The following is a 15,885-nucleotide window of genomic DNA, read 5'->3' as shown; positions in this document are numbered from 1 at the left end:
ATCTCCAGCTCTTCAAAAAGTTAAGGATAAAGTAGATTCAGTAAATAGCTATCACCCTGTCAAGGGTGATACATACATAGATGGTAACAACGAGCACTTTGCTTTGCCCAGAATGAACTCTAAGACTACAAACTTCTCTGACTGAAATATATGAACCACTGGGCTAAGAAATAATGAGAAGAGTTACCTATTTCAAAGTTTATTTTACTGATAATATTGTTCAGTATATCTTCATTCAAATCATAGAGCAGAAATAGTTTTTGAGGTTATCCAACCTAATAGTCCATATAATTCAGAAGAATCAGTGGTCAAATAGAGTCTTTGCAGGCATTTGGAATATCAGCAAGCTCTTTGTTGCATGAGGCAGTCTTTCTCTGTTAGGATACTGCTCATTCATGTAATAAATGTGACTTGAGATTCTCCTGGTCCTTTTTTGATGACAAGTTTCAGAATTTTATCTCGTATCTGCTTGGTTTTCACCACGTACACAATGGGATTCATCACAGGAGGAATGAGAAAATGCATGTTGGCCATGGTCACGTAGACGTGGGCAGGAAGTTTTGGGCCAAAGCGGTGCAGAATAGAGAGGCCTATCATGGGTGTGAAGAAGAGGATCACAGCAGAGAGGTGGGAAATACAGGTGTTGAGAGCTTTGAGGCGGCCACCGTGGGACGCGATGCTCAGTACAGTTTTCAGTATCAGAACGTATGAGAAGAGAATGAGAAGAAAATCAAGTCCCATGGTGGACAGTACCACAAACAGTCCAACAGTGCTATTGATCTTAGTGCTGGAGCATGAGAGCTTTAAGATATCAGGATGCAGGCAGTAGGAATGTGAAAGTACGTTGGAGTGACAGAAGCACAACCCCCTTAAGAGGATCGGGAGGGGCACCTGCACAGTCAAGGTTCGCACAAAAATTGCCAAACCAATCCTGGCAATTACACTGTTGGTGAGGATGGAGGAATAGTGCAGTGGACGAGAAATGGCCACATAGCGGTCAAAGGCCATTGCCAGCATGATAGCAGACTCCAAATCTTGGAAAGTGTGAATGAAAAACATTTGGGTGGAGCAAACAGGGAACGTGAGCTCTCGAGCATCCAGCCAGAATATCCTCAGCATTGTGGGGAAAGTGAAGAGGGACAAACCCAGGTCAGAGACAGCTAGCATGGCCAGGAAGAGGTACATAGGCACATGGAGGGCGTGCTCCTTCCATATAAGTGTCATGATGGTCACATTGCCCACCCCGGTCATCAAGAACATGGCACAGAAAGGTATGGAGATCCAGACGTGCACAGCTTCTAGCCCAGGGATGCCTGTCAGCAGGAAGGTGGAGAATATGGAGTTGGTGCTATTGGTAGGAAACATGATGCCAGGGCTGCATGCCTTTCCTAGAGTGAAATGCATTGTCAGACACAGACCTTAGAAATTGACTTGAGCTTTTATATGACTACTGGTAATACTTCTTATTTTAATTCTTCTTATTTACCTGATATGTGTCTAATGAGAATAAGTGCTGTTTCCCAATACTGAGCATCTGAGCCTTTGAACTAGAAAACAAGATCTTTTTTGTTTCTGATCAAATTTCACAGAGATTATAATTTATTGAAGAAAAACTGAGGAAAAAATACCTGTGATATTTAATTTCCATAAGTCATTTAATTGATAAATAACACTTTAAAATAAAAAGCCCAAAGTAATGTGCTTAAAATAAATTTCTTTTAAAAATTCATGCAAATTCATTCCTGTAATTATAATTACAGTAATATATCATTCTATGGTATTTCTTACTACCTTGGTCAACACGATACATATAAGATGTTGCTACTACTAACTGAAGTTCAAGGTTACACTTTATATCCTATTTTGTCTGCCATGAGGTCAGTGTAGAAATTTAAAATAAACACTAGAAACTTTTGCATTAATTTGACATAATAATTATATTTCTTATACATAGTAACAGTTATTATTAATATACAATAATAAGGTAATTATTTGCTTTTGGATGTATTTTTATTTCATTTTTCTTAAATATCACTTTAGATGTATTTTACAAAAAATTATTTTGTGATTGATTGAAAGTTGTGGAAATGATCCTTCACTATACAGTTTATGAAGCACTGTTATATAATTCATTGTTGAATACTAACATATTATTTTTTGTCAGTTCATATATAAATGATAATTTAGTTTTATTTGTTTTAAAAACTAAAATCTTTAACATGTTATTTATTTTTTAAAATCATATCCATCTTATTTTAATTAGAGGCCTAAAATTTTTTAATCACAATCGGAGTGAATTTGGACGATTCTTTTGGAGATAGTAAGAAGGCATCCACTACAATTCTACACATTATCTTTAAAAGTTAAGAAAATTGTAATTAGCTTCAGAAGCTTTATTAGCTTTTTTTAATCTTGAATTTTGTAAAAATAGAGAAGCCGAGAGAAGATCTAGGAAACTCACCCTTTTCAAAAAAAAAAATTTGCAGTCTACCACTATTATTCTAATTTGATCAAAAAGGTGATTAAGCAGAAAAGCCCATCTCCATTAGGAAATACACAGAAGACGCGTAACTTCTCAGAGCTGTGCTCCTCAACATCTCTTTCAAGTGCAGGTGAGAGAGCTAAAAAGGGCGACAAGTCCTAAAGCCTCGAGGGTGGCATGAGAGAAGTAGACATATCTCTCAATTTTGGAGCTGACAACCACTGAGCATGGGCAGATATTTCTCATTAGAAAACGAAACAGAGAAAAGGCAAAAGGAAAATCTAAAATTATTTGGTAATAAAATAGGAAATTGGTTGATACATATGGTTCAAGATTTATTTTGAATAATAGCAGCTCTACTAAAGCAAATAAAATAGTAGTTTAGAAACTAGATATTAATATACAAAGTATAGGTAAAGCACACCCATGTTTGTGCAATGAAATTTGCTTTTCAGAACAACTCTTCAATTAAAGAGTAAACCAAGTTCAAAGTAATACCCACTTATATAATTATAAAATATGAGAACATATGCCATGTGAATGGCATAATTATAATTCTGATATTTGTAATAAATTTCTTAACTACATTGCTTATGCTTTTTGATGAATGATAAAAATGAATTTAATAAAGAAACTCTGAATTAAGAATTGTAAAACAACACCAACAATAATCCCAAGAAAAACAGGAGAAAGGATATAGTGAGAAGAAAAAAAAAGGGATTTAGCAGAAATGTAAAAAAGTAAGAGAGTGCCATTTAGAAGAGGATCAAACCTGGCAAAATAGTACCAAGTTTAAGAAAAACTATAAAAGCCAATTAAGCAAACTTAGAAGTGCAGAATAGCAAATAGTATATTTAATGTGAAATCCTACACACATTGCAGTTTAGGGGATTAAATGGTCCATACAGTGGCTCACTATTTTTCTGCCAAAAGGATATTCTTTTGTGCCCAGATTTTCTTTCTATATTCATCAGCCCTCAGACTCACAGTTTTATGGCACTTACTTCTGGAGATTTAGTGAATAAGCCCTCAATTAAAAATTCAGATCAAGATATTTTTACAGTGGAGTGTGATAAAGCAAAGAGTCAGACAGCCTGGGCTGTATTTAGGACACCATCATTTAGTCTATTTCCCCAGAAGCCACCTGGACACCATACTTGCTTAGAATTTCTTTCTTGGCTCATTGCCACTACAGGAACTGACTTCTCTTCAATAGATCACAAAGCCTCTGCTTCTTACTTCAGCAACAATAATATATAATTTAGAATTGACATGTGTAGGTAGCATTCCTGAGCTTGCAGAATTGGAAAAGAAAGTAAACACATTCTCCCCCTAGCTAGTTCTTTCTGTAGCACAGCCTAGAATTCTTCAGTCTCAGGTCCTGGATAAATATCTTCAATAACCTGGCTTATTCTTGCATCTGTGATACATACCAAATGCTGATGTGTTTATTCTGCCCTACAGTTTGATTGAACAGGGTGGGGTCAATGGACTGTTACTTTGGTGTCTCCTCTGGCATTAATTATCCATAGAAAACCTCAACTGAATGACATTCTTTCCTAGAGATAAGATCAAATGGGAAGAATATAAAGCTTCTGGAGAAAAAGAAAATCCTAGAGAAGTAAGATCTGGTGATTCAAGAAATACCACTGTTGATTCAGACCCTGAATTGATGGACAGAAAATAAGAAGAAAGCTGTAATAAAAAAAGATTTTATGGCATCTTCTTGACTTGATGAGGAGTTTCCTTACTAGAAGATACTATCATCATCGCCATGTCATTTACTCACCCCTTGCACTGCTTTTAATCTTCCAGTATCATTCCATTTTCTGATTCTCTTTGGCCCTGATGAAAAACCCAGGGCCTCCTGCCCCATACCTTTGGTGATGAAGGGAGATATTGAGGTGGTTGTGTTATCCTCAACCTCACCTGTCGTGTATCGCCAGAAGCTCCCGGTCTGTCTTCATTATAATCTACTGCTTTCTCAGCTAACCTCAACTATATTAATGGTTCTAGAGCCACGGCCTCCCAGGAGCCAAGAAAGTGGCCCAGGTGTGCATGGGTTTCCTGTGGAGCCCAGCATATGCCAGAGCGGAGATTTTTGAGCAGAAGACAGAAACAAGTCCTCAGTTTTCCTCCTGCTATTTTCCTTAAAGATCCTGGAAGTTAGGAATAAACAGATAATTTCTCCAGTGGAATCTCTTTTACTGTAAAACTATTTTTCTGGGGACATACTGGTTGGTCAAAATAATTAATTTACATATATAGTTTTTTCACAAAATTGTTTCAAATTTATAACCACATAGGCTTCAAGTAACAATTTTTGACTTGGCTAAGTATACATAATTCCTAATTTCCTATGAGAAAATATACAACGAAGATCTTTCTTTTAATGTTAAAGTTTTCATCATTATAATTTTAAGGTCACAAAATATATCACTGAATGTATATTCCATAATTTATTTAACCATTTTCCAGTTCCTGAACAAATGTGTTATTTAATCATTTCAATGATTAGGAAGAAATATGAAGATTAATTCTTTAGGTAAGTGTGACAGAAATAATACAAATAAAGAAAAAACAAAATTATGAGCATCTACTGCTCTGAACGTGACTGTGCAAAGAAGCTTTGTGATCTCTTACTGCACAACATTCACATGGAGCTTTTTTCACATTACTGCATTTATTCATGAAAACAACTCTTTTATTCATTAAATTGACTTCTTTCTACACATTAGGTAATCAGTAATATTCTAGTTACTAGGAATACAATAAAGCACACAAGGTCCTTCATATTAGGAATATTTCTTGTAGTGTAAAAAGTCAATAATAAACTTTAAAAATTGTAATGTTTCAGGAAATAAGGTTCTTTGATGGAGTTAAGAGGTGATGTAATAGAGACTGACTAGAGGTAGAAGAGCATAGAAAAAGGATCAGGAGAGAAGTCTGTTGGAGGTAATGATTGAATTGAGACCTGGATAATAAGCAATCACCAGCCATTCAAAAAACTGAGGAAGAATACTGCAAGAAAAAGAAATGATGGAAATAGTACCTTGTACACCGGGGGAAAATTCTTGCTAAGTACTGAGGGGGAGAAAAAGGGTAGGATACCTGAAACAAGGTACACAAAGGGAAGGAGGGTACTTGGGAAGGTAAAAGGAGGCACAGGTCTGGTCATTCAGACCTTAGAGATCAAAGAAAAAAGCTTAATTTCAGTCTAAGCACAATAAGATACCATTTTTTTTTCAGCAATGTGTAACTTGATCTCCTCTCTAGAGAACTGCTATAGGATGTCAAAAGTGGAAACAAAGTCCATACTAAGGCTATTTTGAAAGACCAGGTTTAAGATGATGTCAAGTTTTCTAAGGTAGCTAAAATATAAACAAACATGAATGGATTATGCATCTGTTTTGGAGTTAAATGTATGAAGTGATTGTGAAGAACAAAAAGGAATCAAGGATGACCATTAAGTTTGAGGCAGGAGCAAATGGATGATTGACTACTGGGGTACACCAGAAGAAAATAATAGTGGTTTGAATTCAGATGATGGTTGTCAAGATAAAGTGAATGAAATGATTTGAGACCAACTTAAGGTACAACCAACAAAGTTTGCTGTTGGACCAGATGTAGAGGAGGAGGAAAAAGGGGATCAGAGAGGATAATTTGTATCATCTACTTCCTTATGTATTTCTCCAGTGTATCCTTCTCTCTAGGACTTCTTTTCCCTGTTCTATCTTTATCTTCTGCATATTTATTATAGTCTTTTCATCTATGGCCACATTTATTTCTTTTACTAAAAACAAGAGTCTATGGGCTGATGTGCTTATGCTGGTTACTACATAAATCCCCTTCACCACCTTTCCAAAGCTATAGTCAAAGAGAAACATACAGGCACTCAAAGTTTTATACACAAATTATAATATGAAACTCATATTAGCTATTTGCTTTCCCGACATAGCACTGTTTTACTCAATACATGAAATATCGTATGTATCTAGTGTTTCTGAAATTATCTTCAATTTTTAATATAATATATGTTATGGATGCTATGAGAGGACCACCTAAAACTAGTTTCAAGATTAAACTAGGGGAAGAGGTAGGAAGTAGGAAAACCTCTCCCTTATACTTAGGCTTATTCTCTCTTTTCATGTTCATTAAGTATATTGAGTGATGGAAACAGGAAAACATGAATGTCATTCCTACAGAGTCCATATCTTTTCAGGGAAAACAGCCTCATATGATTAAATGATTAAATTAGAATCTTCCTCTACTGATACATAATCCCAGAGTCATGTTAAAATAAAATTCTGGCTCCACTTTTTCTGAATTTTTTTCTTTCTCCCTCAACTTAATTTTAAAAGTGTGGACCAAAGAGCAAGACTGGGGATCAGGAAATCCATACTCTATTCCTACATCTGACACTAGCAACATGATGTTGGCTACACTGCTTCTATTCTCATAAATAAGTATTTTTTAATTTTAAAATATTTTAATGGTGTGGAGTTAGATAAATAATCTTCTTGCCATAAATATCTACTTGACTATACTGATGTTTATTTACCAATATAAACATATATATGTATGTATATATATAAATGATTATGTGCTTACAAAACTGCCCATTCTAGACATTGTTTTTTGTTGTCAAAATATAGACTGATTAATACTGTGGAAGTACATGTGTGAGATATCAGAGAAAGCTCTCTGGAAGGTACCATTTAAGCTGAGATATTAAGGGTGGGAAAAAAATGCCGATATGGGGTTGTGAAGTGAGAAAGGAAAGAAAAGGAGAAAATCCATGAGACAAAGCAGGGGATGAAAAGTTTTGGAATCTATAGTAATTTGCAGAATAGATTTTTGGATGTGGATGAATGATTGATTTAAGAAGTATTATGAAACAAGGCAGGAGAAGTAAGTAATCTTAAGACATTCTTACATAATTCCCAAATAAATAAATATAAAGGTACTGATTTTGAGGGCATGAGTGTGTGAGTTTTGAGATGGTCAATGGTATGATCACATTCATGCTTTTTATAGATAACTTTACTTGCACTGTGGTCAGTTAATTACATGGGCATATTTTATTATTCTCAATAAGGTTATTTCCCTGTTTCAAGGGAACTGTGATTTATACTGATAGCTAACATCAACTGAAAGGAATACTACTATGCCCCCAGGACTGTAACACTTTTTAAGATTATCTGCACGAAGTTTATGAAACTCCTATGTAAAAATTTCTACTTTACTTATTTTTCAGATGAAGTATCAGATTTAGAGAAGTAAAGAGACTTTCCTCAGAGATAACTATTAAGCAGTAGGACAGAATTTAATTAAGTGGAGAAAAGAAAGTGTGCAGTCCATGAATTTTGCCAGACTGAGTGTTGATCTCCTTAATTAACTCTATTATTACACATAAACAAACAAAAAATAGGTTCTGCTTGGGTTCAATAGTTGCATGGCCTTGGGTGATAAATTTATTCTCCTCAAGTCTAAGTTTTAAACCTATAAATTATGGACAGTAACAGTAATAGTACCTATAATATAGGAGTTCAGTGAGGGTAGATTAGATGATTCATATTAAGAATTTAAAATCCAGCCCTGTACATAGAATCTTCTCAGAAATATTGGTTATTAATAGTATTTCTCAGTAGAGTACCACATGTTTCTTTGCTATATTTAAAAACAAAATATGTCACCTGTATCTGTGTTGTGGCCTGCAGAAACAAGTAGGAGAAATTTGAGGATCATAAATTTTATAAATAAGATTCCAAGAAATTCTCCTATAATGATGACATGGAATTCCTGTCTGTTTACTGATGATCTGTTGTTTGTATCTAACATCTCCATTGGTCATTCTGGAAATCAGGTGAATCAGAGAGAAATTTACATCTTTAGAAAAGGTACAGTGAACCAAAGATCTCAAAAGAAAGCCACTTTCCAAAGGCCTTGATCTAATTATACAAATGGACTTAAAGAGGAAATGAAATCTAGGGTTAAGAATTACAAGTTTTAAAACTTCTTTTTTTTCCTGGAACCCCAATTAGAAACAAAAGAGATATCTGGTTTTCCACCAGGTAGACCAGTACTTTGAGATCGTAAGTGTATGGGGAATGCTCCTAAAATTATGTTTAGAAGTGGGCAGTTATGGGCATGTGTGTGTGTGTATTGGCGGGGTGGTCACCAGTGTATCTGAATTATTTTGAGGTTTCCCCATGAGAATCATGTCTGTTAGGTCAAAGTTATCATGAGAGGGTCCCTAGAGTCCATAAAACTCAGACAGCTATTTTTCTTCGATCGCTTTATAAGGCCTAAATAAATCTTACTTTTGTACTATCATTCACAGTATTTTTCTCTTCAAACTAGGATTTTAAGCCACATGACTTACGAGAAATTTTATGCAATTCATGCCTCTATTGTGTGAATAGTATATAACTATATAGACTTGTTTTTAATCCTACTCTTTTACTAACTATAAAATATATGAGCAAAATTTTGCTTGCTTTTTTTAACATGTTAATTTATTTCTTTAAGTTCCCTAAGCAAAAAAAAAAAAAAAAACAAAAAAACCACAAAAACAAACAAACAAACAATCCCACGGAAATATGTATGTATAATAATGCTGGGTAAGATTGATGCTGGTCTGTTTATATTATAGTATATTAATTAAGGAAGACTGCAATACTCCAAAAATTTAAATATTAGAGAAATGACTGAAAAAACTTTAAATATGAACTGATTAAGCTAATAATCATGGTAAGAGTGCTGCTGCTGATGGTAATCACAGAGATAGCATTATGTTTAAATAGGAAAAAGAAACTCTTTAACAACAATTTAAAGTTTCCTTCTTTCTGTGCCTATATTATAACATATGCAAATAATACTAGAAAATGGTCACAGCTTTTGGTGAATAAACATTAACCCTTCGATCATTAAGAAAAAGTGTTTCATATACATCTAACAGCCAATTTGCCAGGATAAAAAGAAACGAAGTAGTGATAAGTGATATGTGCTACAACATGGATGAACCTGAAAAACTTTATGCTCAGTTAACGTCAGACACAAAAGAACACGCTTATGTGGTTCTGTTTGTATGAAATCAATTGAAATAGGCATTCCATTCATTTCTGGAAATTCTAAAGCTATTGTACTCCAATGGTTTTTAGGAAAATTAGGTTTATGGATTTCAAAAGATCCCCATATTGGCTATTGATATCCTAAATTGCTTTTGGTTAGGTTGGTACATTTAGTTAGATATATGCATGAGGAAGGATTGCAGTTCTTAAATATAAACTTGGCCAGAGTCCCTGTAGGCGAGGCACCCTCGAAATATTTTATTAATGGGATCCTATTTCTCAGGCATTTTTCTCTAGAGTTAAATAACAATGTTCAAACAGCTTAAACAGCTTGCAGCTCAAACAGCCTGCAGGCCTAATACCAGCCAGCTCTTAGGGGAACAGCTTAGTCCAGAAGGAGTCAGACTTTTCGGCTTATTTCCACAGAACAGCCCCTATTCCAAAGGAATAAGCCAATGGTTGAACTGGTACAGTTTCAGTGAAATTGCCCCTGTTTCCAAAGGATTGAGCTGAGGCTCTGAGCCAGTTTCAGTTGAAATAATCTGATCAGACTGAAGTATCCAATGAGTACTCACACACAGAACAAGATCTTAACCAGAAAGGATAAAACCTTAAAATAGATTCCAAATAAAGCCTGAAGAGCTTCAAATATAAAGAAGGGATGAGCTCAGATCCAGGAGAAATACATACCTTCAAACTCCAGGGTTGGCAACTAAAGCAGTGAGCTCAGTGAGCTCAATTATGGGTATTACACCTGTTTGCTCACCAGCTCCAGAACCTTTGGGTTTTTTTCTGGGCCCTCTATAGGCCACCAAAATGTTCATCTAGAACAAATAAACTGCTAGATATTTCTCCAGAAAAGATGGGTTTATTCGAGATCAGCAGAGAATTGCAATTTGGCATTTGCAACCCTGGCGAGCTACATGCGTGAACACCCTCACAAGGGAAAGAGAGCTCTTTTATAAAAGGGAAAAGGAAGTTGTGAGGACTACAGTAAACAAAAAGTCAATGGCTTTTCATTGGTTGAGTCTTTACTAGTAAAGAAGAAGGAGCCTGTCTTATTCCTGTTGGGTTATCTTCACAGAGCATGGACGTTCTCCCTTCTGGTTTCCTAACTCTCTAGAGTGTTTTGTTCATTAATTTTTTACACTGTCTTTGTACTTAAGTTTTAGAAATTTCTATTGGCATATATAATTCATCAATTTATTCCTCAGCATTTCCAGTCTATTTATGTGTTCATCAAAGTCATCCTTTATTTCTATCATGTCTTTTTTATTAATTTCTGACATTTCCTTTTGATTCTTTTATAAAATTTCCATCTTCCTGCTTACATTATCCATCTGTTCCTCTACATCATATACTTTTTCTATTAGTTCCCTTACCACATTAATCATAGTAATTTTCAATTCCTTGTCTATGAATGTGACTCATATATGAATCTGGTTCTGATGTTGTCTTTATTTCCTCAGAATATTTTCTTGCTTCTAAGCATGATTTGTAAATTTTTTTAAAAAGATGGACAAAATATATTGAGTAATAGGTACTAAGGTATGAAAATATTTAATATGTGATTTTATGTTAATCTGCATACAATTTGGACTGTTTAACATTTGCTATAGCTGCATGTGCTAAGGTCTCCAAATTCCTCTATTTTTTTGTTTGTCTCCATTATTGTCTTTGGGTTTTCTAAGAAATCCCTACATAGAATCTGTGTCTTGCAGCTTTTTCAGCTGTAAACCACTGTTAATATACTGAGTCCTATTGATATTGTGGTAAAGAGTGGGTTAGGGAAAGCATTCTATAATCTTATGGTAAATCTCTGATTTTTGGTGGGCCTGAGTCTTCTGGTTGTAGCATTCACCAGGGTTTATTTACAGCTCCCTTCCTTTTACATGAGACAAGAATGCTAAAGAGGTTAAAATTAGTAATTCTCTTTCTTTCTTTCACCTAATAGAGACAGGATCTGATAAAGATTTTTTCACTGGAGAGTAGGTCTTTATTGTGGACAACACACTGGGTACATTTTAAAATGTTTACCTTTACCCTCAACCTGCTAGAGCTGCAAGATTATTTTTTAATTTGATTTTCATCTTGAGAACTTTAGGGGGCTTCTGGAAGTAAAGTTCATGAAAGTATGCCACCATAATATTACAGGCCCCAGAAGCCTTTAACTCTCATGTTAAGCCATACTGAGCCCCCAGAAATTTATATAAAATGCTGGTTAAGTATTTCTACAAGTTTATGGTTCCCTCAGTCTCTGTTCTAGGGAAACTGATGTTGGTTGTCATTCTCTTTATTTATAGAAAATAAATATTATAATATATAAAATATAAATATTATATATTTATTTATGTTTCTCTCTATTTCTGGGTGGTGGTTCATCCTGGGACTTTACACTCTGGTGGGTTCAAGAAAAGTCATGATTTTTAGTTTGTTTGTGTTTTTTGTTATTTCTCCTATAAAAATGAATGTGATAACTTCGAGTCTCTGTATGTCAGAACTAAAAGCACGAATCTAACAACTTGATTTTGAAATCAAAAAATAAAAATACAATTCTAATTACACTTAAAAAAATCAAATATTCAAGGTTAAATGTGAAAAAAATTGTACTAAATTTGTACAGTGCAAACTCCACAATACTAATGGAAAAATCAAAGAATATACAAGTAAATTAATAAATACTACATTTTCATGAATTTAAAGATATATAAATTCTTCTCAGTTTGATTTTTAGTTTCAACACATTCTCAGTCAAAATGTCAGCATGTTTTATGCACATATTGACAAGTGCATTCTAATATTTATATGTAAAGGTAAATAAATTATAATAGCAGGAACAAATTTGGAAAAGAAGAACAAATTTGGAGAACTTGCTCTATTAGATTTAAGACTTTTTCAAAATAAAGCAACAGTAGTCAAGGCATGTGTTATTTGTGAAAGGATAGACACTTAATAGAACAGGGAGCTCAGATAGATCGCATCAATATATTAAACCGATTTTTGGAAAAAGTTCAAAGATAATTCAATTGAGAAAGGAGAGTCTTTTCAAAAAATGTTGTTGTAAGACAAAAATAATCTTGACACCTTATGTACAAAATGGGCCCTAAAGGTAAAATATAAAAATTTTAGAAGAAAACATACAAGAAAATCTTGTGATCTTGGGTTTGACAATGAGTTTGTAGGTATGACAAAAACAGTACAATCCTTAAAAAACTGGCCTCTATCAAAATTTTTTTAAAACTGTATTTCATAGAGTTAAATAAATATCTACCATATGATCTAGCCATTTCATTCCTAGTTATTACTCAGGGTCAAATATTGGGTTAGTGCTTTACTGTTTAAAGTGTAAGCCTTTTTATATCTTGTAGAAAGATAAAAGAGATAAAAATATTGTGAGGGTCAGAAAAGATAGAAATCTTGTACAGGATAAAGTGATACATGAAAATAGAGAACAGAAATAAAGTACAACAATAAAATAGGTAAACAACTTACAGAGTGGCTAAAAAGTGTGGAATGTGACAAAAGCATTCTGATTTCACTTAGTTAGGTTCCTCTTGGCTAATTTTGCTTTATGTGAAGTTAGGTTACTTTAGCCAGCCCATTTCCTTTGGGATCTTATGATACTTTGGTGATAGTAAAAGAAGCACTGTGGTACCCAAGAGAAAAATTACCCATTCATTTCACACTTTCCTGATGATACTGCCAGCCATGGCAGCAGTACACACCTGTGGGCATATATTATCTTCCTTTACAAATAAACAGATCTCAGAAGTCTCCCAGCAAATCCCATGACCCTGTTAACATTATTGTTTCTGCATAAAACCCTCTAGTTTGCTGGTATTCTCAGTCACTAGCACTGGGAAATCCATGTTTAGACAACTGATTCTTGCCCTAAGGAATAAACAATCAAATGTTCATAACATTTAAGGAAACTGTATTATATTTTATTTTCTTCTCAAAAGCAGACAATTACTAGAAATTAGAGGATCATAAACTGATCTAATTTTTAATACCTCTCTAGGAAGATTTTTAAGCCTCTATTAATGTCTGCTATCTCTACCTTGAACTTCAGTAGTTCCAGATTTATTCTCACTGGTTTTCCTGGCCTAGAAGTTCATTATCTTTGGCTCTCCATCCCTTTCTCCTCCATCTATGCTATGGTTTTCCTGGGGAACTGCATGGTGCTCCATGTGATCCGGACTGAGTCGAGCCTCCACCAGCCCATGTTCTACTTCCTAGCCATGCTGGCCCTTACTGACCTGTGTGTGGGGCTGTCCACCATGCACACAGTGCTGGGAATTCTGTGGGGGCTCATTCAAGAGATCACTCTGGATTCCTGCATTGCCCAGTCCTATTTCATCCATGGTCTGTCCTTCATGGAGTCCTCTGTTCTCCTCACTATGGCTTTTGACCGCTACATTGCCATTTGCAACCCTCTACGCTACAACTCCATCTTAACTAATGACAAAATTATCAAAGTTGGGTTGGCAATCTTATGTAGGAGTTCTTTACTCATACCTCCAGTCATTATCCGCCTGAAGTTCTTAAATTATTGTCGTCCCCACATCCTTTCTCACTCTTTCTGCCTGCACCAAGACTTAATACGAATGGCCTGTTCAGATATTCGCTTCAACAGCATCTATGGTCTGGCCCTGGTGATCAGTAACCTGTTGTTGGATGCAGTGCTCATAATTATCTCCTATATCATGATCTTACATGCAGTCTTAGCTATTGCATCACGAGAGGAGAGAATCAAATCTTTGCAGACCTGTGTATCTCACATCTGTGCTGTTTTGGTATTCTACATCCCAATCATTGGTCTGACCATGGTTCATCGTTTTGGGAGACACCTCTCACCTTTGGTTCATGTCCTTATGGGCAACATCTACATCCTTTTCCCACCCTTGATGAACCCCATTATTTACAGTATCAAGACCCAGCAAATACGAAGGAGGGTCCAGAGATTGTTTCACTTGAAAGGAATGTAAGTCTTGACATCAAATGTGGATGTATTTAAAAGTCAACAACTGGAGCTCAAAAGGGTAAGAGTCAGTAAATAATTAAAATATATTTAATGACTTTAATTTGTATGATGCTTTTCATGTTACAAATATCTTTCTCTGTATTTTTTCTGTAATTATCATGTCAGTGAAATTGAGATGGGTTATGCTGTGTTTAATTCTGTAAATCAGAAAATACACATATAATAGGCTCAGAATCATAATGATGTATGAGGCAGATTAGCTATTAAAATTCACCTTACAATGGCCAGTTGAGGGAAGATAATTTGGAATTCATTCAATATGAAAAATGTAAGTTTTGCTGATTAAAGTCCTTAAAATAATTACCAAAAGATCAACAATTATTTCAGTTGATTTTCACTACTCTAGGCAACATTCTTGTTTATAGTTTAGCCATTGTCCCTGCTATGCAGTTTAGCCACATGGTCATGTAATTGAGTAAACATCATAGAGAGTTTAGGCTATTTGGCTAATTTAAAAATTAGTCAAATAAACAAACAATAGAAAACTAATCTTAATGCTGGGTTATCCAAACAATCAGCCAAACAATCTTTCTCCACTCTCATCCTATGAAGTGTAATTGAACTGGAAGCACAATCAGTAATTGCCAGAGTAGGAAAAAAATAGACTTTTGTGATTAGTTTTTTTATCCAAATAATAATACAAATAGCCATTCCACTTGAAAACTATTTGAAAGTGTTTCCTATGAGTCCATAGCTTATTTAAATCCTCTATCTATGTTATTAAAGGAGAGAGAGAGAGAGAGAGAGAGAGAGAATGCATAGAGTGTTACTATGGTCAAGTAATGTAAATATGGTTCTAATTTATCTCCCCATCAAGACTGTGGTGAATACCATTTTCTATTACACACGTGGATAGTTCAAAACACGCAAAGGTTAAACGATATGTCAAATTTTTAGGAGGTGGTAGGGGATCAGATTTGGATATATTCTCTGTTTTATTTTCAAATTACGTGAAAACTCTTTCTTATCTTCCCTCTGTAAGTTTTAATATAAAATTGGTTAAATGGTTCTGCAACCGTCACAAAAATTTATAAAATAAATAAAAGCGAAAAAATAATAAAGTAAATTATGGATGGTAATATGCACTCATTTGGACTCTGCTGGTATGTGTAAAATTACTTAAAATATTGTTATAATGATTCTTAAATAGTCTACTATATATATTTAAGGCAAGTTTTTTTGAAATGTAATTTCAAATGGTAATTTCACTCTGTTTAGATGTACATGAACAGTCTGATGAGCTCTGAAAAAAGTTTACTGTCATGTGATCACCACCATAATCAATC

General features: G+C 34.5%; 2 protein-coding genes across 2 annotated transcripts; one reads left to right on the top strand and one right to left on the bottom strand.

Moving 5' to 3' along the window:
* Positions 1-393: 393 nt before the first annotated feature.
* On the bottom strand, positions 394-1,367 carry LOC105082491 (olfactory receptor 51G2-like). The gene has a single exon (XM_010972054.3). It carries the CDS (start codon positions 1,363-1,365, stop codon positions 394-396), a length of 972 nt encoding a protein of 323 aa, XP_010970356.3. The 5' UTR covers positions 1,366-1,367.
* Positions 1,368-13,598: 12,231 nt separating this feature from the next.
* On the top strand, positions 13,599-14,543 carry LOC105068535 (olfactory receptor 51V1-like). Its single transcript, XM_010954414.1, has one exon. It carries the CDS (start codon positions 13,599-13,601, stop codon positions 14,541-14,543), a length of 945 nt encoding a protein of 314 aa, XP_010952716.1.
* The last annotated feature ends 1,342 nt before the right edge of the window (positions 14,544-15,885 follow it).

This window comes from Camelus bactrianus, chromosome 10, assembly GCF_048773025.1.
Source record: "Camelus bactrianus isolate YW-2024 breed Bactrian camel chromosome 10, ASM4877302v1, whole genome shotgun sequence".
Classification (NCBI taxonomy): domain Eukaryota; kingdom Metazoa; phylum Chordata; class Mammalia; order Artiodactyla; family Camelidae; genus Camelus; species Camelus bactrianus.
The sequence above is the reverse complement of the archived record's forward strand: the minus strand, read 5'-3'. Positions and strand labels throughout refer to the sequence as shown.

What these genes read in the sequence shown, in the direction of transcription:
- LOC105082491 (XM_010972054.3), bottom strand. Translation starts at nt 1,365, where the DNA reads ATGTTTCCTACCAATAGCACCAACTCCATATTCTCCACCTTCCTGCTG.
- LOC105068535 (XM_010954414.1), top strand. Translation starts at nt 13,599, where the DNA reads ATGTCTGCTATCTCTACCTTGAACTTCAGTAGTTCCAGATTTATTCTC.